Raw genomic sequence first — 24279 nt, 5'->3', positions numbered from 1 at the left:
TCTCGATGTTCCAGTGCGAAATATCTCGAGTGTGGGCATACGCGCATTACCTGGTGAATTGTATGTTGTTTCGACACAGGACATGTTTTCGAAGTTTAATGTACCACCTGTTTTATTGGCGTTCGATAAGAATCTCCCTCCGTCAAGAAACGTTTTCACTAGTATTCCACCTGCGTTTAAAGAGGAAACGCAGCGCAGACTAGAATTGTTGTCCACTGATATTATCGAAAAGGTGTCGGGAGGAATGGATAAGTCCTTTTGCTCTTCTCTCCTAGTGGTCCCGAAAGGGAAAGACGACATAAGACTAGTGATTGACTTGCGAGGCGCCAATAATTGTATTATTAGAACTCCATTCAAAATGCCCACGTTGGAGGCAATCGTTTCTGATCTATATGGAACTACCGGGTTTTCGACAATCGATTTGTCAAGCGCTTTCTTACATGTCGTGCTCCATGGATTGCAGACATTTGACCAATTTTTTCACAGGGAACTCCACATACGATTAAAGGGGCTTCCGTTCATACTGTGCAACTCCCTGGACATCTTCCAGGAAATATTGCAAACTGTTGTCCTCGCAGGTTGTTCCGGTACTGTGAATTATCTGGATGATTAGTTTTTGGGAAACACGACAAAAATTTAAAGGAGGTAATGCGTAGGCTACGCGACCATAACGTTCTATTGAATACGGCTAAGTGCAGCTTCGGAAAACAATCAGTAAAGTTTATTGGTTTTCGTTTGTCCCATGATGGTTGGAGTATCGAGGACGACAAACGTAAAGCTATCGAGAACTCTCGCAGGCCAGAATCGATATCAGAAGTCAAAAGCTTTCTGGGTCTAGTAAATTTTACCGAACGTTTCATTATAAATAGGGCAGAAAAGACAAAAAAACTCAGACAGCTTAGAAAATCAAACAGGTTCTATTGGACGCCAAAAAAGGAACAAGAACTCATGTTCTTGAAACTGGAAGCATTGAAGTCGGTAGCCAGATTATATTTCATCAAAGCGATAAAACGGAGCTCTATGTTGATGCATCACCAATTGGAATAGGAGCAGTTCTTGTGCAGTAATCCCAACGGTGATCCCCGTATCATAGCGTGCGCTTCCAAAGCTCTAACGTTGGCCGAACAGCGGTATCCTCAAACACAGAAGGAAGCACTGGCCACTGTATGGGGCGTCGAACGGTTCACTTATTATCTAACTAGTAAACAATTTGTTATCAGGACGGACTCGGAAGCAAACGGATGGAAAGAAACATTGGAGGAACACGTGCATACGCACAACACGCGTAAGCATCACTCGCGCTTAGGAATCACACCATTCGAGTTGTTGGTAGGCTGGCGTTACCGAGGCACGTTCCCAAGCCTATGGGAAGCTACAGTACCATTGGACAGAAATAAAATTCAGGAAGATGACGCCTTTTCCAAACTAGTGAGCAAGAAATTCGCATATATGCGTAAAGGAGCAAGGATCAGTGACATAGCTGTAGGAGATAAGGTTGTTGTAGCCATAGCTCAGCGTACAAAGCTTGACCCCACATTTTCTAGCGAAAGATTCACCATCTTAGCAAGAGATGGAGACAAGGTGGTAATACGAAGTGAAAAAGGTGTGCAGCTATCTAGAAACGTTCAGGACATAAAAAAACTCGCAACAAGGTTGCTGGGAACCGACATCGATAGAGCTTCTACCACATCAGGAGAGCAGTCGTCGCAGATGCGTTCGAAACACAAAAAGGTGTGTGAAAGACCAAGAAGAAATGTGAAGAAACCTGAAAAATTTAAAGATAAGTATTTATATAATATTTTCCAATGAAGAGTAGAGGTAGAGATGGATGTAGGAAATGGGAGTGCGTAAGGTAATGACAGAAAAGTAGAGAGCGAAAGAGAGAGAGAAAAAAAGGGAGAAAAGGCCACTATGAAAATGAGAATTAACGTCAGTCTTGTGATTGACCTGGTAGAACCACATCCCTGTCACGAACGTCATCCTCATACATTTTGCTTGAAGCCGTTTTTCTCTGGCTCTCTGGCTCAACTATCCGTCAAAAGGCTGTCAGTGCTTGTGAAACAGCCGAATAAGCTCCGTCCATGCGAGATCAACTGTTGCTGCAAGTGGTGTGTAGGAATGCAAAAAGGAAGAGCGACTGTTTTGTTTTGAACGTTCTATGGATTTTGTGCAGGACACAAGTGGTCATGTTCAAACATGTTTCAACACGTTCTGGATAGTCCTAAATTCATTATAGTTAGAAGCACGAAAAAAATATATACAGTAACACATGCGGCACAATGAACGGAGCTTATGATCATATTTTCAACACTAGCGTCATCATCATCGGCGGCGGCTTCAGGAAACAGTTGCCATGACATCGGTCTGGGTAGAACGAACATCAAAACAGCGTAATGTTCTATTAACCCGAAGCCCCCTTCACCAGACACGACAGTGACCTGGCGAGGACTCCCTGAACCTAGTCAAGGATGTTGTTCTCCGTTCCTCCAGCACCTGAAGACCAGCTAGGCGATGGATCTCAGAGTTTCGTGTCCTCGGAGGGGTGTTTAGAATCGTACGTAATATTTTAGTCTGAACAATCTAAAGTTCAACATGGTGGGTTTTAGCGCAGCCCTCCCAGACAGGCAAAGCGTACTCTATTACCGGTAAAATTATTTGTTGTGAACGGCAAGCTTGTTAGTGAGGGAAAGAGTGGATTTCCTATTAATGAGAGAATAGAGGGATTTGGTCAGTATGTTGCACTTGGTAACAGTTTTCTCTGCGTGTGAACGAAATAGAAGCTTTTGGTCCAGAGAGAGACCAAGATTGACAATCTGCATTGATGCAGATCTTCCAGCTGTTGCAATAGTCGGACAGAACAGCCAGGCCCTCCTGTAGTCTACGCGTCAAAGCTCTAATCACTCGACCTTTGTAGATAATGGCAGTGTCGTCTGCAAACATAGATAGGATGCCACCACCCGGAAGGGGAGGAGCATCTGAGGTAAATATGTTGAACAGGATGGGACCAAGAAGGCCACCCTGTGTAACCTCAGCATCTACGTTAAACGTATCAGAAGGAATGTTGTTGAGAAAGACCTGGAATGATCTATTCGACAGATAATTCTTGATGATCTTCACAAGGAAGATCGGGAAGTTGAATCGCTGCAGCTTTAACACCAGGCCATCATGCCAGACATTATCGAACGCCTTTTCGATGTCCAACAATCTCATAGTAACTCTAGACATTTGGTGAACGGTGGAGTGACCCTGCCTAAACCCGAACTGTTCTGGGAGGAAGATGTTATTCTGGTTTACGAATTCCAGTAAGCGACTAAGAATCAACTTTTCGGACAACTTCGAGATGCACGATAATAGGCTGATGGGACGATAGTTTTTGGCGTTGGTCTTTACCGGGTTTATGGATGGAGATCACTTTAGCTAACTTCTAGCGAGACGGAAAGTAGCTGAGCTCCAGACACTTATTAAAGATCGATCGAAATATTCTCGACAAGTTTTTCAACTAACAGTTCATCAGCAGATGTTTTAGATTGATCGGGAATGACTGAGGGAAAATAGGCGCTTCTAGTTATTACTTCCTGGACTGCAAGCTCATGCGGGCAAACCATGGCATGACCCAAATTAAGAGAGTTGACAAAATGCTGACCAAGTGCATTGGCTTTTTTAGATGCTGTTAGAAGAAAATGACTGGGGATTGGTGTTGGGGGTGATAGGGGGGAATAGGTCTAGGTTTGGTTTTCAAAATTTTGGTAAGTCTCCAGAACGGACTCGCTTTCCACGGACTGGGAGGGAGCGAAGATGTTGAGAAAAGTGTTTGTTTCTTAGATCCACGAACCTGGCTTTGACAATTTTGTTGAGACGATTGATATTGGTCTTCAGGTGAGGCAGACCGAGCGCTGGTACTGTCGTCTTATAGTATTACGGAATTGGATATATCGTTTGGTGGTGTTGTCTAGGTTCAGAGAGTTACTCACCAGACTGGAAGCCGGCACATGTAGATCCCGGGCCTGGGATAACGCCTCATCGATGTACTAAAGACACTGATCGATGTTCTCTGAAGACTCCAGCTGGACGCCGTAGTCAATTGCGTTGTCCACGCATCGCTGGAACCGCGTCCAATCGACTCGATGGTTGTTACGTCGAGACTTGGAATTCTTGGTGAACAACCGGGTCGGTGATGTTGCCCATATTGGAGATGAACAGGTCGATGGTTGCGTGTACTCCGGATCCAAGGATGTTGTAGTGGCCTACTTGTAAGTCATTGAAGAGGATCAGGCCGTTTTGGTTGCGTCGACGTTGCCCCAGGCTTGGTGTTTTGCGTTGAGGTCACCCGCAATGATGAACTGCCCCTGCCTCCGAGTCAGTTTGATAATGTCGCTTTTAAGGTTCGTTACCGACCCGTCCCTTACTTTCACGCCGAAGAGCTATAACCACACATCCTCACGAAGAATATGCTCGATCCAGGCGTACAAATGAAAATCGGGAAGGAAGATGTTCACCTAAGTTTCGAGTTACGTCTCCGTGGTGATAGCAATGTCTATTTTGTGAACATTGAGGAACTCAACAAGCTCGTGATTCTTGTTACTGATGGAGCAAGCGTTCCAGTTAGCAATCTTAATGATTTCACGGTCCATACCTGGAAGCGATCTTCACCGCAAGTTGCAGTTGTTCAGCTCTACTTTTGCAAGTGCGAAAAGTGTTGATGCATTCCACGACCAGTGAAACGTATTGCTCCATGGTGAGTATGGATTCGTTGTCAGTTGTGCCAGTTGCAGCTTGGGAGAAAGTCATTGCGGACGAGTTCCCTTGGAGACCTGGTGGGGGTGAACGGCTACCGGATCTCGTTGCTTCAGCATACGTAGAGGCACCTGTGACGGGTCTGGCGGTTGGATTCAGCGGCAGCGGGGCGAGCAAAGGTATGGGGTGCCGGAAGCCAATGACAGGGAACTCCTTCGTATTGTTTGGGGGCGCCTTTCGGTGACCTGGCTGGTTGTTGGTGGAGGCCCGTTTTCGAATCTCGATGAACTCTGCGCGTTTCGGGCGCGTTCTACTGGTTGCTTTGTGGGCAGCCCCACAGTTGGCGCACACCAGATCGGCGCTCTCCGTCAGTTGGCAGGCATCGGGGGCGTGTGTTTGGCCACACTTGATGCAGCGGTACGCCATATGGCAATTTTTAGTCCCGTGTCCGAACAGCGTAGCGCTCCCAGACTACGATGATGTGAAAAAGCGCTCGGATGGACTACAGGTCCGCCAGGCACATTGACTTTTTCTCCAGGTTTACAAGATATAACTGATCACGGTACTTCCTAGTTTTGTTGTGACGCGTCATATTATGGATCTGGATTGATTTGAGTCCTTTTGCCTTTGGTTCCTCCAACCTTAAGAGGTTTTTCTGCTTCGATATCGTGGGAGAAATATTCCACCTCGTGTTTTTGCAGTATCACTTGCACCGCCTTTTTTTTTTTTAAAGGTGGCGGGGAAATCTGCAAACAGACACCTGAGAAGAGACCTCAGGGTGTGGGGATGAGACTAGGGGAGAGTTGCTGGGGTAGTTACACTCGCCCAGATACTTACTGATCCCTGTCCCGACCCACTAAAACCCCTCCAGTCTCCAGCCCTGGTCTTCCCGGAACGACGGTTAAGTATTACGTCGGGGAGTGGCTTTTGTGCGTGATGCACCCTCTTTACTCTTATAACCTCCTAGCTAACTACCTGGAGACTGGTAATTAGCTACCACTGGCGTGTTGGTGGTTGACCCGCCACACACGTTGCAGCTCCAGAACAATCTGAGAGGCGGCCGCACAGACCGCGTTCCAGATGTCCGGGTCGTCGCACATCCTCCGGACTAGATTGTCCGGAGTAGTGCCAGGCCCGCTCACAGCCATCATGTTGCTCCTCGCTCTTGCGAAACGGGGGCATACGAAGAAGACATGCTCAGCAGTCTCCTCCTCCTCCACGCACTCGGGACACATGGGGGACACCGCGTGTCCGAACCTGTGCAGATATTGCCTGAAACAACCATGGCCTGACAGGATTTGTGTCAGGTGGAAGTTCACTTCGCCATGTCGTCTCCCGACCCAGCCGGATATCTCCGGTATGAGTCGGTGCGTCCATCTGCCCTTTCTGGAGTTGGACCATTCCCGCTGCCAGCGGAGCATCGAGAATGACCTTCTGGTACCTCGTATGCCCCTTGTGTCACGTTGGTCGAAACACTCTCTGTCCTCCTTGATGGCGATGCTGATAGGCATCATGCCGGACAAGACACATATTGCATCGTATGACACCGTACGATACGCACTCGCAACTCTCAGGCACATGAGCCTGTAGGTACTTTCCAGTTTGCCACTGTTAGTACCTAGCGCTCTGGACCACACTGGCCCACCATACCTAAGTATGGACGAAACCACGCTGGCAAGAAGTCTTCGCTTGCTGCCATAAACCGCTGAGCTATTGAACATCATACGAGATAGTGCTGCAATAGCCGATGAGGCCCTCTTACAGGCATAGTCGACGTGACTCCCGAACGTGAGCTTGTCGTCCACCATAACCCCCAAGAGCTTCAGGGTCGCTTCGAGGTGATGGTGCAGTCTCCGACTCTGACCACCGCCTGTTGCTCCGATTTACGGTTGTTCACAACCGTGACCTCCGTCTTATGATGCGCGAGCTCCATTTTCCTGGAGCGCATCCAGTCCTCGACCTTGTGTATACAGTGCGCGGCCGTCAACTCGACCTCCTCGATAGACTCGCCGTAAACCTCCAGCGTTCTGTCGTCTGCAAAGCCGACGATCACAACCCCTACAGGGAACTTGAGTTTCAACACTCCGTCATACATGACATTCCACAACACCGGGCCCAGGATAGAACCTTGCGGAACTCCTGCGGTAATTGGGACGCACTTCTGACCCTCCTCCGTGTCGTAAACAAGTACTCGATTCTGGAAATAATTTTCCAGAATCTTGTACAGCGACACCGGTACATGGATGCTCCTGAGCGCGAGCGCTATGGAGTCCCAACTGGCACTATTGAACGCATTCTTCACGTCGAGCGTGACGATTGCGCAGTAGCGTATTCCCCTTCTCTTGCGCTGGATTGCTACCTCCGCCGTCTTGATGACGGAAGAGATTGCGTCCAGCGTGGACCTGCCCTTCCGGAAGCCGAACTGGTTACTTGCCAGACCGTGTACACCCTCCGTGTACCTCACCAGTCTGTTGAGGATGATCCTCTCAAGCACCTTGCCCGCGGTGTCCAGCAGGCAGATAGGCCTATATGCCGATGGGTCCCCTGGCGGTTTCTCAGCCTTCGGCAATAAGACCAGTCTCTGCCGCTTCCACCTGTCCGGAAAGAGACAGTCATCCAGGCACCTCTGCATGACTGCCCTGAACAGCCCGGGGGCCGTTTTTATCGCCAGCCTGATCGCCAGGTTAGGGATACCATCCGGTCCCGGTGCCTTGCTCACCTTTAGGGATTTGGCGATCACGATGAGTTCCTCATTCGTAACCCTTGCCTCCTCCCTGCCTCGACACGGCTGTCGTCGCTCACGGATTGGATGCTCGGCAGGTTGGCCGACCATCTCTGGTCTATGTCTGAGATACTGGAACGTCGGACGTGAGACTCGACTGCCGGAGGCCAAGGACTTGGCTCGTGGCGTGGAAAGAGTCCCTCGATGATACGCTTCAGCATCGCTGGTGATCGCTCTGCAGGCGCCAGCGCGCCTTTAGTCTTGGCCATTACGATCCTGTAGGCGTCACCCCACGGATTTGTATTGGCACTCGCACATAGCCTATCGAAGCAGGCCCTCTTGCTGGCCTTTATCGCACTCTTTAGCATCGATCTTGCCGAACTGAATGCTGCACGGCGCTCTGTCCTCTCTTCTTCGTTTCGCGCACGCTGCATCCTCCGTCTTGCACGGAGGCACGCACTGCGAAGGTCGGCTATCGCGTCCGTCCACCAGTAAACCGGTGGCTCTCCATTCCTAGGTTGGCAAGTCCTAGGCATGGTGGCGTCGCACGCCCGCGATAGCATAGCAACTAGTTGGTCAGCAGTCGGGCGGAGCCAACTGCCCCCCTCGCGCTCCCTTCTCATTGCCTCTTCGAATACCTCGGCATCAAAGTGCGATGTCTTCCACCCGCGAACGGACGGAGTGTTGGCTCTACCCGTCGCTTGCCGCCTCTCGTTGTTGTCTACACTATAACAGACCGCCTGGTGGTCGCTATTAGTGTAGCCATCGTCTACCCTCCAGTTCTTGATCAGTCCTGGGCTGGAGAACGTCACGTCGATGATCGACTCCGCACCATTTCTGCTAAATGTACTTTTGTTCCCAACGTTGGCCAGATCTAGGTTGAGCTTTGCAAAAGCCCCCAACAGGATCTGGCCCCTCTGGTTCGTGAAGCGACTTCCCCACTCAACAGCTCAAGCGTTGAAGTCGCCCGCCACCACCAACGGCGTTAGGCCCGTTAGCTCCATGGATAGGAGGTCGACCATCTGGGTGAACCTTTCGGTAGACCAACGTGGCGGAGCATAGCAACTGCAGTAGAACACTCCGTTTACCTTAGCAACTACGTACCCTTCTTCTGAGGTTGAGACAACCTCCTGAACCGGGAACTTGCTCGTCGTACATATGGCCGCCAAACTGGACTTATCCGCAACCCAGTTACCGTTTCCGGGAGGGATGCGGTAGGGATCCGATATGACGGCGATGTCCGACAACGACTCAGTGGCTGCTTGGTGTAGCAGCTGCTGAGCCGCGAAGCAATGGTTCAGGTTCAGTTGCGTCACCCTTACGCCCGTGGTTTCGCAGCCGGCTTACCGGCTGGGCACCTGGGGCCTCCCATAAAGTGTTTGGCGTCCCGTTTCCCGGAACATACCATGCACTTGGGAGACTCCACACAGTCCTTTGCTTTATGGCCTGCACCTCCACATCGCCTGCACAGCTGGCTCCTATCGGGCCCCTTGCAGGTCCAGGACTTATGTCCGCCCTCGAAGCACCGGAAGCAAATGTCTGGTTGCTGTAGTATGCCCAGAGGACATACAGACCAGCCGACCTTCAACTTGCCCTCTTTCAGGGCCAGTTTAGCGTCCGGCGACGGTAGTCGGAAGGTAGCTATCTGGGTCCCCGCCGGACCTTTGCGGAGGCGGATTGACTCCTTAGCCACCTCCACCCCGCACTTCGCTTTTAGGGCTTGTGCAATGTCGCACCCCTCAGTGATTTCGTCCAGGTTTTTAAGCTGGAGTGTCACTTCTGAGGTGAGTGCCCGCACTTGCACCTCCTTCCCTAGGACCTTTTCGGCTACCGTTTTGTAGGTAGCCCCCTTGTTCTTGGCGTCCTCCCGGAGCTCAAGTATCATCTCGCCAGTGCGAGATCGACGGATACTCCGCACATCCGCCCCCAGATCCTTGAGCTGGGTTTCCCCCCTCATCTTCTTCAAGACTTCTGAGTACTTCGACCCATCCGTCTTGAGTATGAGGGCATCACCCCTACTCCGCGCCTTTTTGACCTTTATTGGTCCTCTGGCCGCTCCGCCATCATGTCACGTCGCACCTTCCCGACGCTTCCTACCCTCTACGGTAGTCCAAGGGTTGCCCGTAGCCTCCACCTGTGCCTTTTCCGCGGTGGACCTTGAACCGGTTGGCGTGTGTTCCCGTGGGAGTAGCACGACCAATCTTTTCTTGGTGTTCCCGGGGGCCGTTTCCCCCGGGGACTGCCTCGTTCGCTTAGCGACCTGCCCCGTGGAGCAGACCGCACCGCCTTGTAATGATTCAACGACGGAACCATCAGTTTGTATCCTTCAGTGCACATGCGGATGGTGCATTTCAGTCCTTTGTCAATATAAAACACTATTGCTTCACGTAGACCTTCCGGGAAGCCTTTCACATAGAAAGACGGGATTTTCTCCTTCTTCACTATTTCGGGATCCGTAGCGTTTTCCAGTACAGTGAATCTGTTGTTGGCCAAAAGCTTTCTAGCTGCAGGATCAGGCGTATTGTCAGGCCGAGGCCGTTTCCCCGTGCTGGAACTGGTTTTTGATTTACCCATATCAGGGTTCATCGTAGCGTCGGTTTCCAAAGCGAACACAGAAACTTACGAACGAACGTACAAAACGAAGGGAGCGAAAATAAACTACTGTGCTGCTCAACTAGCTAGCAGAGAATCAACAAAACATAACGCCCACCAGTGATCATTTATAGCAAATTTCTTTATTTCACGGAGTCATTAGAAATCTACGCTGGAATAGAGAAACAATATCGCGATTTACTATCAAAGAAAAAGATGCCTGATAACCCCAGGTGGGCTCTGTGAATGAAGAAAATCGCTATTAATTTTGTTTGAGTTACTCGAAACGAAAGGCGCAATGTCATCCCTGTTTTCTCTTTGAAATCAAGATGAGCAAAACGAAGCCTGAATCATGAAGCGTTCACGAAATAATAGATGAAGTTCTATCAACACGGTCAAGCTAAAGTATTGTCATTATTGTTTTATTTTATTTTTTGGATTTTCTCACCTTGAGCAATTTATTTTATTTAACATAGGTAGTTGTCGTGTTATAGCTTGATACAGCGTGTGCGAAAGGGTCTGTGTTCCTGTGTGTGTGTAAACAAATTGTTTCTTTATTGTTTAATCATAGATTTAATTTCGTTGAGAAGGATGGATCCTATAACCATTTTGTCACAATTTACCGTGAGAGTACAAGCACCACTTTCTTCCACCAGCAGCATTATCAATACAATACTTTTTGAGCTCATTGTTTGCCCGGCAAAATACATTCGGTTCTTTTCACTGCATTGAATGTGAGCCACATTTGTTACTTCGTAAATCCGTTGTTGTAACAAGCTCTTCGCAAAAATTAAATTTTCATTTAGTTGAAAGGAACAAGAGCTTTCAGTCATTCCCTTTAGTTTAACTCGTTCTTTGACAAAAAGAGACTCTGATATTAAAATTGATTGGATAAGCTCACCGATTGGAGCTTTAAGAGTCACGCTACTACTCCCACTGCTAGATATAATTTCGAAATTTACAGGCTGTGTCGAATCATTAAAATCTAAACCCAATATACAGGTTCTTGATTGCTTAGGGTTTAGCGATTGAATTGGAGGAAATTCACACAAGTGTATTTCTGCTTGCAGATTTTTTTTTCCGACATGTATATCAGTAATTTCCATGTTCCCATGATTAGTGATTATGAGCTCAACAGAAACCATTTTAGTTGAAAAATAATGTGGCGTACGAATGAAACGGTATGTGATCCTTAAACCAAAACCGTTCACCTTGTTCAGTAACTCAATAAATTTAGCAGATATAAAATTAGAGCCAACCATATCGCGATCTTCGTAACTGTCAAAAGTTGTTTCGGCAGTTGAGATACCACCGAGTGATGGTGTCATAATAGGCCCTACTGGTGGGATATCGTCCAGGTTGGAAAGCAAATCTAAATTGTTTTGTTGCAATGTCTTGGCGTTCATCGTGTGTATATGCTTGACATGGGTTTCACACCTCGGACTGCATTTTGCAAAACTATTGCGATCCTCAGTATGGCTTGAAGTGTTTTCAGAAGTTCTACTGCTGGTGCTGTTTGTATCACTAATGTTACTCTCACTGTTTGAGTTGGACGAATCGGAATTTTTTGCAGTGATTCCTAGGTCTTTAATTTCGCCGTCCTTTTTGCTAGATAGACAATCACTTATCAAATCAGAGTTTGAACAGGATTCTGAAGAACAAGTGGAAGTAGTACTTGAATCGGAATCACCGTAGTCTTCAGAACTTTTTTCAGATGAATAAAACAATTTTGCTTTGTCGCGCCTTGTTTCTCTTGCAGCGTCGATTAAAGATAGTTTGGATATATTTTCCGCTTGCGTGGAATGAAGCAACTTGCTATATTCTAATGATAATTCCACATTACGAACAGAGTTATCTGGTGCGATTTTTGGAAATGGTGGTAAATCCTGATAACCATGAGCTTTAAGATTTAAATAATGGGAAAGAGACCCAAGCTGAAATCCTCTGCTAACTTGGTATTTATTATTAAGCGACGGAGCTTTTTTAGCCATTAAGAATATATCTCGAGCAATTCGCGGCATTTTTTTCTGCTTTTCGTTGACTGGAATTACAAACTGTTTCAAAAATCTTGCTCGATCTCGGATGTCATAGTTTTGATCGTATCTAGCTAAATTGAACACATATTTTCTTAGTAATTCAGTCGGCCTTGGATTCGTAAGATAGAGCTTTACAGCCAAATTTAAAATTTGCAACTTAACGATATCTTTCTCTCTAATAAAAGATTTAGCCAATTTACGTAAGACATCTGGAGCAATGTGTGGCACCTTATGATTATATTCTCCAATAAGCCAGAGAATTGATGCCCGCGCAGCCGGAACTTGAATAAAACCAAGAAGTTTAGCCATTTGAATTATTATTTCGAAATGATCCTCCGTTTGTGTTTGCAACAGTTGTTTTATAACAACTACGCTTTCTGCGACAACATTTTCTAGAAACATATTGTTGATGTGTTATTAAACAAAGATTAAATGCATTATATTTTACCATCCTTGTTTGACAGCAAAAAAACCAGTCCGCTTAAACATGTATTCTTAACTTCCGTTATTGACGTTGCACATCTCCCAATAGCCTGTATAGTATGTGCAACGAATTCCTTATCGTTGCTGCTAATATAAGTCTGAAATTCTTGTAAAATAATAAGAATATTACTTGCTGATGCTAAATATGTCAGAATGTCCAATTTCATTAGCTTGATATGCGTTTTATCGCTTGTTCTAACAAAAAATGATTTGAAATGTGGTTCAAAAATGACTTTTCTTTCAACAGACATTGCTGCAATGCAAGACAACACAATACTTTGCACTTCATTGTGGCTTCTTAAAAGTCGAATCAATGCCTTGGCAACAACAGTAACTTCATCTTTTGGAGCGATGTGATGGTATAACTGTGCGACGGACATCACAACGGAGGCATTACGACTTTGTAGCAGCGGCTTTGCTTGCCGTAGTAGAAGTCGATGGTCAATATCCAAACCATATTTTTTTCGAGGAGATGTCCGTTTCATCTGATTTTCAGTTTCGGATGAAGAATCTTCGTAAAACGATTTGTTGTCCTCGTTGTCCTTTTCGGCAATATCCTGCAACAATATTAGGTTGTAATATTTTTCTGGTATCTTTGAGAACAGAAAAAAAATTAATTAAAGAGTTAAACAAAGTCTAGAACTCCCGTTGATAAGAGGATATAACTATATAAAATATTTATATCCTCATATCAACAAGAATTCTGAACTTTATCTCAAGAATAAACTGTTAATTTACAAACAAATATTTAGACCAGCAACGTTATATGCAGTTTCCAACTGAATAAGTTGTTTATTTTTCATCTATTATTTATTTGACACGGCACACATACAAATTAATGTAAAACGGTGCTAATTCTATCTGTTGTTTTACTCTCTACAGTATCTTGATAACTAAAGGCAAATTTTTTATCCTCGCTGCCGACTACGAGCTGAAATTAATGTCGAATTCGTTTTCGCGGTGTAGCTACACTTTTCCACTTTGCAGCTTGAAATAAAACATTCTCAGAGTAGTTGCATTGGTATGCGTAATAATAGGGATAGCTGTCAATTTGTTTCGTTTTGGTCACAATCGCCATCGTCATTTTGTCTTGTTTCCATTTCATATGTCTAACTCGCAAATGTGCTGAAAAAAATTTACCTGACACTTTACCACGTGGAGCGAGAACCAAAACAAACCAGTTTTGACACATACGTGTGAATGTGTTCGTAACTTCCTACAGTACACTCTGCTTTTTTCGGGTGTAGTCCGGGACAGAAAAAGTAGGAGGGTGGTATTCAAGACACGACCGCATGACGTTGGACTACGGTATTCTTATACGTATTCCATTAAAACAAATAATAGAGAATGCTGAGACGTTAAAACGTTTGTAGTCTATCCCAGTCGGATAAGACTCTACTTATATTTCTGACCTCTCTGGGTCGACAAACGCGCTAGGGAAAACTCACTTGAAACACTTCGCTCGGGCAAGATCACCACCTGTATAACAATAGCTTTGGTGCACACCAGAAAGTGATCGCAAATCGTCCGAAATAAAAATCATAGATACTTGTAACTAAATTCCCTTATTTTTATCTAAACCCTTTTAACGGAAAAATATATTCGACTCACTGACTGCGGCTGCGATGAATCCTACGGGTGGCGAACGGCGAGACCTTGCAGGTGACGGTGGCGGCGGAGGCGATGATGGCTTTGAAGGTGGCTATGACGGAGGCGGTGGAGGTGGCTGCGATGGCGGTGAGGCTTGTTGGAAGTGGTGCACGTGGCTCTCCAGGTCTTTCGCTCGTGAAACCTAACACGGTCCAGGAGCTCCTTTCGCGGATAGCTGGGGTGGCCGGAGCTCTAGGCGATTGGTAAACTTTCCTACGGCACCGGCGGCACTAAATCACTCTGACTCACACGCGGACTTACTCGGCACTTTGGTATTAGAAGTATTAACGCAAAATCTAACCAGGGAAAACGTCGTCTGGTATAACTTGTTCAAGAAAAATAGTGAAACTTGACCAATTACCTTGATGGTTTAAAACGGTCTCCCTTGTCCCACGTTGGGATCCTCCTTATATAACCGTTGGAATGTTCTGGAACCTCATCCCGATCGGGTTCTCTCCAGCCTACGTCACACTGAACCTCGCACCTTCGGCTGACACCAGTCTCTCTGGCTTTGCCGATCACGCTGCCTGCCGAACAACGATTATTTGCGCGCCACCATAGGTTGTTGTCCTGGCTTATCGCCGATGAAAGTAGCAGCAGTAAGTCGCCTAGCATCCCTACGGTTACCCTTTTCGGCAAGCTAACTAGCTCCTGATTGGCCGCCCGTAATAGTGAATGGTCCCATTTCAGAGCACATCGAATCTTTTTGCACTGGTGTCTCTATCGACGTGGTAACGACTCACTATTTCGGAGGCCTCTAAGTTTCGAGCAAATATTTAAAATTAGATCGGACTTTAATGGTTCTTTATTTATATTTATATAATTCAAACAATTTCTGGCATGGGGATTTACAATTACTGACATTCGGTCTGATTATAGTATAGCAACACTGTCACCAGAGCATTGCTATACGGTGGAACCTTTTCCCAAAGGTTACAATGTCCCCCTCCTCGGGAAAATAAAAATCACTGAAGGTGTATTTTTTTTCCTTGCGATTCTTGCGAAAATAGAATGGTTGATTTTGCTTCATCTGCTTCATTTAGGGACAGTTTTACCCGGATTATATTTTCATTTAGACCTATGCTCTCGTTCCCAAATCAAGGTTTTTTTTTTTTTTTTATTTCACTTTACCGTCCAACTCATTAACTTTCTGCGACAATACCTTACTTTACTATTGATGGCTGCGGTTACGTTCCATTAGAAACTCTTATGTACGCAGGTGCGTTTGCTTTCCACCCACTCTTCAATCATTCTGTACCACCCACGCCATACATATCACTAACCCTCCCTTGGTCCTCTGGTTGACTCACGACCAGTATATCTATTATTAGGAACTCTAAATTACCAAACTGTACACGCTTTATATCCCTATGTTTCTTTAGTTAAAACCTATCTTTCTCCTACTTCGACAACACACTGATCGAAACGTGTTTGGAGCGGATCAGTCGGAATTTCGGGGTCAAATACTGTCATGCCCTCATGGCGAATCGCGACACCGGGGCTTCATTTTCGGTCCACTAAAAGTGAAACTAGCTCCTCGAAACTTAAAGCAATCTTTATTGAAATACGAAGTAGTCCCTCTACTCTGATGGTCAGGTATGTTACCCCTTGGGTGGAAATATGTTTATTGAATAATGTTTAGTGAACAAAAGAATAATAAGATGGTGGGGGTATCAATATAACAGGGGCTATCAGCCCGGTTTTAGGTGGGCTGCCGGCCAAACACCTAGAGATTTTCCAGCCAAGTCTTCTATTTCGTATGAAGAGGTCCCGATTTTCGTTTTAATTCGAGCAGGAAGGTACATAGCACCATACTTGGCATTATAGTGGTCAGCAGCGCTTGATTGTTTCATATTACGGTGGTAGACCAGTTGACCAGCGTTGAACATTTTGGCATGCTGCCGATGTCTTAGGTTGTATCGTTTCTGCGTTGACTCATGGCCATCCTTTAAAAGTTTCTGTACTAAAGCATAGATTTCGGTGAACAGTTCTTTCTGCTGCTCATCGCTTGAATTAGCTAGCGTGGTGTCTTTATGGTCGGATCCTTTTAAAAAGATTTCATGACCGTGAGTAATAAAATAGGGTGTCATTTTGGTGACAGCATGAATGGATGAATTTAAGATGGTCTCTATTTCGGCCAGTCTTGTGTCCCATTGTCGCTGGTCTGCTCGCACATAGGTACGTATAGCAGCGTTGACCGTCCGGTTTACACGTTCTACCGGATTAGCCTGAGAATGATACTTGGCATTAAGCCAATGGGTTATATTGAACTGTTCCAACATTGCCTTGAATTCTTTCGATAGAAAGCAGGTGGCGTTGTCGGTGATAATTATCTCGGGGGTGGAATTCCGAAAGAACCACTGATCACGTATTATGGCGCAGAGTATCCGACTGTCTATTTTTCGCATTGGTGTCACCATAATCCACTTACTAAACAAGTCCAACACGACAAGAATGTATTGATTTCCCCTTTTGCTTCTGGGTAAAGGTCCCACAAAGTCCATGGCAATTATCTGCCATGGGTGTTGAGTAACTTTCTGATCTCCCATTGGTGGTACGACGGGCACAGAGGCCGCTTTCACCTCTTTGCACATCGTGCACTTTTGAATATAGCTACGTACTTCTGAGGCCAACTTGGGCCAGTAGTATCGTTGCTTAATCCTACCCAATGTTTTGTCTACCCCCAGATGCATCGCGTCGTCATGGTTCTGGCGAATTATTGCTTGGCGCTCTTCGGGAGCAGGTAGAATTTTCCATTCAAACCTATGATCGTACGGTACGTTTGGGGTGGCGACAAATTTGAGCAGTTGATTGTTTTGTAGGCGATAGTCTACAAAATCATCGGGCGAATCTCTAACCCGTTTGATAATGTTCTCATACCATTCGGACGGTTTAGTGGTGGAAACTACGGCTGTACTTCTTGACAACGCGTCCGGCACTACATTGTCCTTCCCTTTTCTGTGCTTGATAGTTATGTCGTATTGCTGAAGGGTAAGACACCAACGACTGCATCGCGTTGCCGTTTTCCATTTGGTAGTCATAATGTGCGAGAGCGCGGATGAGTCCGTGATCAGAGTAAAGTGACTGCCTTCCACATACCCTCGGAAAGCTTCTATGGCTAGCAAGGCGGCAAGGGTCTCCTTTTCGCAAGCATGATAGTTTCTTTGGGGCGTAGTTAACTTATGAGAGAAGTATGCAATAACTCGCTCCGTACCTTCATGTCCCTGCGTAAGAATCCCTGCCACGGCAACATCGCTCGCATCGGTTTGAATACAAAATTGTTTTGAGAAATCTGGACTAACCAGTATGGGAGCAGAAACCAGCTTTTCTTTAATTTCGCAGAAGGCTTTTTCGGCGAAATCGTTCCAAGTTAGAATTTTACTCTTGGTTTTCAAAAGATCTGTGAGAGGAACTGTAACTCGACTGAAATCGTCTATAAATCGGCGGTAGTAGTTACACATGCCCAGGAAGCGGCGTAACTTGGTAACCGTGGTGGGTCGTTCGTACTCGACTATGGCTTTAATTTTCTCGGGGTTAGCGCGTAAGCCTTCTGTGGATAAAAGATATCCTAGAAATGGAAGCTCGCGGACTCCAAAACGAGATTTTTCTAAATTAATAGTAAGGTTAGCCAAGGCTAAACGACGGGCAATTTCTTTCAAACATTTGATATGTTCTTCGAATGTTTCAGTGACTATAACAATGTCATCCAAATATACGAACACATGGGGTTCTAATTCGCCGTGACCGAGGACCTGGTCCATCAGTCGGGAGAGTGTAGCTGGACTATTAACCAATCCAAACGGTAGGCGGGTGAACTGGAACATTCCTTTACTTTGAATGCTGAAGGCAGTGAAACGACGCGATTTTGTTTCTAGCGGTATTTGTAAAAAAGCTTCCGATAGATCAATGGTGCTCAGATAACGAGCCGCAGGTAGCTGGCTGAGAATTCTGCCAGGGTGAGGCAACGGATAAGCATCGCGCACCGTGCGCTCATTTATCTTGCGCGCGTCTAGGCATAGTCGCACTTTGCCACTTGGTTTTATAACGGGCACTGCGTTAGAGGACCAATCTGAGTGGCATCGCTCTATAATGCCCGCCTTGAGCATGCGGTCAAGTTCATCTGATACCTTTTGTTGCACTTTTGGGGAAAGTGTATAAGGATATTGGCGAGGCGCGGGTTTGGTTTTCCACTCGTCTGAAATCTCAATTCGATGCTCGACTAATGGTGTTGTTGTTAGTTCTTTCGAATTTGCTACCCTAAAGCAAGATTTTATACTGTCCAACTGGTTCTTTTCTTCTTCAGTTAGGGGGTCAACCATCGAAGAAGACGTCGGTTCTTCGGTTTTACCTATGAAGCACGATTGAATTTCTGGACGAATATTAAATTTCTGCCAGAAATCCATGCCCAAAATACACGAAAGGGCTAAATTTTCAACTACTAAAGTTGAGATTATTCTAATTTGGTCATCAAATGTATACGGAATATAAAGTTGCCCCATTATTTCTAGCTGAGTTCCACTTGCTGTACGAACTTCAGTAGGTATGTGTAAGGGTCTTAATACCGGACGGTCCAGCATTTCATAAATTTGGTCACTGATCTGGGAAATGTTACTTCCCGAATCTAGTAATCCATCGATTTTACGGTCATATAGTTTAACTGACACGTAAGGGCGATTGTCGTTGGGTCTCAACGAATAAACAACTAGGGATTGAGGTGCATTGGCTTCGTACATTTCCGCCGGAACGGTTTCCCAGCAATCAGGTGGGGGATGTTCTATTTCTGGATGGTTTACGCGGACACTATCTACGACTGGCGTTTTTCGGTCGCATCTCGTTCGTTTTTTGAACAGTATGGGCAGTGCTGCGTATCAAAACCCTTGAAACCACAGACTCTACAAATCAAACCTTTGGCGGAACGACACTGGTCGATTGAATGGCCTGAGTATCTGCAAAATAGACACTGATTTGTGGTGGGCGGCTCATGTGCCGCTACCAACATTGCCAAAGATCGAACCTGACGGGAACTCCCTTCTTGGGGGTCAACCTGTTTGGCTTGTTTCAAAGGGGTGGCAGTGGGTTTATTTTGGTTAGGTGATATATTTATCTCGAGATTAGTTTTTCCCCTTTCATTCCCTGGCTTGGGAGGGTCCGGGTTCTGCTTTTGGTTTTGCCTATTGAGTGGTACCGTTTCCGGCGGCGGGGAAATACTCAAACTTACAGCATTAGCCGATTTCCCTGGACCCAGCATTTTGTAGTATAAAGAAAAGTTTGAGGCATCTATACGTCGACCAGCATCTTCTAACTCATGAAGTGTGTCAGTCGTCTTCCAAAGCAGAAGCTTTTTGTAATCGCCTCTCATATTGCGTTTGAGAACGTCTAGCTTTTCACCGTCACTCATTTGGACGGTCATGGACCTGAAATGTTTTTCCATATCATAATAATAATCTTGAAAGGTTTCCGATCGTTGCTGAAACCTTTGTTGTATCACCGACCGAACCAGTGAATCTAATTCCGGATGCACGAAGGCTTTTCTTAATTCCTGAACCAAATGGTTCCAATTTCTCAGTACTCCTTTGGAACTAGCAGACATGTACCAGTTCAATGCAGGACCTTTAAATAAATGGAAGGCGGAATCAAACAATTCTTGCTCTGAGATTCTCTCAGCAAGCGATAATTGTTGAACCAAGACTAGGAACTCGTTCAAGTTACTTCCTTGGTCTGTGCCGGCGTACTTCTCTAGTTTCCATTTTGAAACGGGCAAAGATTTATGCTGATAATTGTATCTTGATGATTCAACACCAATGCGTGGAAATGTGTTAGGGACTGGTGGTACCGGGTAACTTTGTCCTACCGTGATCGGTGGAAATCCAACGGAATTCGCGGTCGACATTGCTGGGTGTTGGCCCTCTGGGCCGAGAATAAAATCTGTTGGCCATGAAGGGTTGTAATTCACAGACTGATGTTGTCTAGGCGGATAATTATTCCACACCGGAAAAGAATCCGAAAACGGTGGATACGGTATGGGAACTGGTGGTAACGGGTAAGATAGTCCTGTTGTGACCGATGGGAATGCAGGGGAATGTGTTTGCGTCCTCGCGGGAAACTGTCCTGGGATAGCATCCCTCTGCCCCAAAAGGTTCCGATTCATGTACGCCGGGTTAATATAAGGGGCCGAAGTTTGTGGCATTCCGTATGATGCGGAAAATGGTGGGACATTATTATACTGTGTCGAGCAACTGGGATATCCACTGTAATACGGCGTTATTGAGGAGGGAATTGAAACGGCCGGATACGAATGATGCACTATGCTGCTAGAACTCACCCCAGGGACAAACTTATTATTAGCTGGATAAACTCTTGGTATATTCGTTGAATTCACCACGGTCGTTCGCAGGTCAAGGGAACTAATCTGGTTATTTCCTGCCGTAGTGGTTATCTCACTAACAGTGGTGGAGCTTACAGTGGTCGTACCGACGGGCGGTTCTAAAATTCGAGACATCATTGATGTGCTAGTCTGCCGGTATCTACGTAATGCATAAAGTTCATGCTCTAGACAGAGCATAGCTGTTCGAAAATCGTTTCTCATATCAACTGAGCCACCTGCTGGATCATATACCCCCAATCTTTGCAAACATTGCATCAAATCAACGTCTGTTTGGTCAAGTAAATTCATTTGCTGCTCGATCGGTACCGGTATCGGTGGCTCGGGTGAACCTGCCGGTGAATCTGTACCTTCTCTATTCTGTCTGTCCTTCAAATCAAATTCTACCTGCCGTTTGCTATAAAAGTGCAAATTTAACAGATCTGCAATTTCTTTAAGCATGTCTTTTACTAGACTCTGTTTATCCTCCTCCGCACGGTTAAGCAATCTACACAATCGCGCTCCCAAGTGTAGCAAAGTAGACTGACAACGGGGCGGAGCGGGTTGAGAAGTACCCTCTAAACTATCTTTCACCTGGCTATACTTTTCAATGCACAAATCTAAATCCAACACGGGGTCCAATTCGCAACGGATTGCGAGTAAATTATCGCGATCACAACTATTCTTCTCCTTTTTAAGTGCCTCTCTTAAATTTCCTCGCTTTCTACACATTTGGGCACCATCTTCGCATATGATTCCTCTAACACTCAGCTCATAATCTAATTCATCTTCATTGAGGAAATCAGCACGAAGATCGTAAAATTTTAATTGTAAATCTACCAGGTTAGCGATCATATTACCCTCCATTGTGACAGGGTTTCAATCAAAACTGCGATCAATAGAAATTTCGGCCCGCAACGAACAAAGCCAGACTCAACCCGCAAACGCACGTGCTACTGTGCTACACAATGCCACACTTTTTCGTCTAGCCACAAACCAGACTTATTGCGCGCTGTCGGTATCACTGAAAGCTAATGAGGATTTTATCTGTTATCGGAACAATAGAGGCTTCTGATCTGAGAGCGAAAGCCGACCACGCGGGTGCTGTTCTTTGCGCACCGATCTCGAAAATGTATACTACAATCACACGGATTGTTCTGTTGGACCACGGATGAAGCGATAAAGCAAAAATCGAAACACTTTCAAATCACGAAATCTTCGGAGGTTTTGTGAGTCTCCCCCAGACGCGGGAATAAAATCTGCTTGGGACAGATTTTTTCTTTTTTTTACGTTGGGCGCCAATTGTAGTCTATCCCAGTCGGATAAGACTCTACTTATATTTCTGACCTCTCTGGGTCGACAAACGCGCTAGGGAAAACTCACTTGAAACACTTCGCTCGGGCAAGATCACCACCTGTATAACAATAGCTTTGGTGCACACCAGAAAGTGATCGCAAATCGTCCGAAATAAAAATCATAGATACTTGTGACTAAATTCCCTTATTTTTATTTAAACCCTTTTAACGGAAAAATATATTCGACTCACTGACTGCGGCTGCGATGAATCCTACGGGTGGCGAACGGCGAGACCTTGCAGGTGACGGTGGCGGCGGAGGCGATGATGGCTTTGAAGGTGGCTATGACGGAGGCGGTGGAGGTGGCTGCGATGGCGGTGAGGCTTGTTGGAAGTGGTGCACGTGGCTCTCCAGGTCTTTCGCTCGTGAAACCTAACACGGTCCAGGAGCTCCTTTCGCGGATAGCTGGGGTGGCCGGAGCTCTAGGCGATTGGTAAACTTTCCTACGGCACCGGCGGCACTAAATCACTCTGACTCACACGCGGACTTACTCGGCACTTTGGTATTAGAAGTATTAACGCAAAATCTAACCAGGGAAAACGTCGTCTGGTATAACTTGTTCAAGAAAAATAGTGAAACTTGACCAATTACCTTGATGGTTTAAAACGGTCTCCCTTGTCCCACGTTGGGATCCTCCTTATATAACCGTTGGAATGTTCTGGAACCTCATCCCGATCGGGTTCTCTCCAGCCTACGTCACACTGAACCTCGCACCTTCGGCTGACACCAGTCTCTCTGGCTTTGCCGATCACGCTGCCTGCCGAACAACGATGATTTGCGCGCCACCATAGGTTGTTGTCCTGGCTTATCGCCGATGAAAGTAGCAGCAGTAAGTCGCCTAGCATCCCTACGGTTACCCTTTTCGGCAAGCTAACTAGCTCCTGATTGGCCGCCCGTAATAGTGAATGGTCCCATTTCAGAGCACATCGAATCTTTTTGCACTGGTGTCTCTATCGACGTGGTAACGACTCACTATTTCGGAGGCCTCTAAGTTTCGAGCAAATATTTAAAATTAGATCGGACTTTAATGGTTCTTTATTTATATTTATATAATTCAAACAATTTCTGGCATGGGGATTTACAATTACTGACATTCGGTCTGATTATAGTATAGCAACACTGTCATCAGAGCATTGCTATACGGTGGAACCTTTTCCCAAAGGTTACACGTTATAAATAATAATATATACTAAAAGAATATCTTTTATTTAATCGCTGTCATTTCATACATATTCGAATCAAACCTTTGTTCGTAGCTGCACTACCAAGACAATCATTTAACTGAGCGAATTGGTGAAATTTTCCTATCTAAGCAACAAGCAAACTTAACGAAACTATCTGAAATTGGAGCCCAGAACGATTCAAACGAAAATTTTAAATTTAAAATTTTTTTTCTCATAGCAAAATTTAAAAATCGTTTGACATTGAATCGATAAAACTCATGCTAGGTTAGCTCCAGCCCAGCATATAACTTCATGTATTTGAAAAAAAAATACGTTTACCGTCTGCCGGGGTGAGATTAAGCCACGGGGGTGAGATTGAGCCAAAACGGGAAATGTTTGTATGTTCGATTTCTTGAGATTTCTAAAACCTATTACCTTAAACTCAATAGTTTATGAAACGTGACATATTAATTCACAACTTCAAATGGAATATATATAATATCAATGAACTGTTTCACTTAAATAATGTTCCAAAGTACAGGGTGAAAAACATGCGCAAATAACGTTATATAAAAATGTCCAAGGGAAACCAACCCGATCAAGAAATCACATCAACTTACTGCTCAGTTGGTACGTTAGGATGTCGTCTCCAATGTGTTTAGGAAATATCATGCATTGAACCTGTGTTGGCTTAGAAATTAATGTTTTTTCAAACTGTACACTTTATGAACCCTTTTGGGGTGAGATTGTGCCAAGCTATAACGAACGGTACAGTGTGCGAAATTAACATTCACGACAAAATTATTTCAGTATACACCAAAACACTTGCATTGTTTACATAGGGTATGTTTTTTTTTCTTCACAGCATAGGGTATGTTGTCTAGCTATGATTATATTCAAAATAATGACTAAAAGCTTAAGAAGCTTACTGTTCTCAGCTGTTAGATGGAAATTTACAATGATTAATATTACTTATGAAATGTAATTGTAATATCCCTAGATAACTTTGACGAAGCAAAGTTAACGAAGCGACAATGTATTTCCGGGTTATCGAGAGAACGTCTTATCAGGTAACTTTTATTGTACAGAGTATAAATAGCTGTTCAAACCATTATATCACTCTCTACTACTACCATCCGTCGTGAGCGACACACTTGTAAATATAGGTAAGCCTTAAGTGTTA

The 24279-nt window shown here is 45.3% G+C and overlaps 1 protein-coding gene across 2 annotated transcripts in view; it reads right to left on the bottom strand.

The window, feature by feature from the left end:
* LOC129726406 (AP-3 complex subunit beta-1) overlaps nucleotides 1-24279 on the bottom strand; it is a 54070-nt gene that overhangs the window by 4528 nt on the left and 25263 nt on the right. The window contains exons 4-5 of one of the 2 annotated variants that reach the window (XR_008728327.1): nucleotides 12533-13124; nucleotides 10497-12476 (exon numbers count right to left, since the gene is read on the bottom strand). Coding sequence is in view for 1 of the 2 variants with exons in the window: in XM_055683045.1 (XP_055539020.1) it covers nucleotides 10603-12476; nucleotides 12533-13124 (2466 nt within the window). In the remaining variant the exon portion in view is untranslated. Of the gene's footprint in view, nucleotides 1-10449; nucleotides 12477-12532; nucleotides 13125-24279 lie in introns of those variants that run through there. The other variant, XM_055683045.1, reaches the window with a different exon arrangement.

The sequence above is a fragment of the Wyeomyia smithii genome, chromosome 3, assembly GCF_029784165.1.
Source record: "Wyeomyia smithii strain HCP4-BCI-WySm-NY-G18 chromosome 3, ASM2978416v1, whole genome shotgun sequence".
Taxonomy (NCBI): domain Eukaryota; kingdom Metazoa; phylum Arthropoda; class Insecta; order Diptera; family Culicidae; genus Wyeomyia; species Wyeomyia smithii.
The sequence above is the reverse complement of the archived record's forward strand: the minus strand, read 5'-3'. Positions and strand labels throughout refer to the sequence as shown.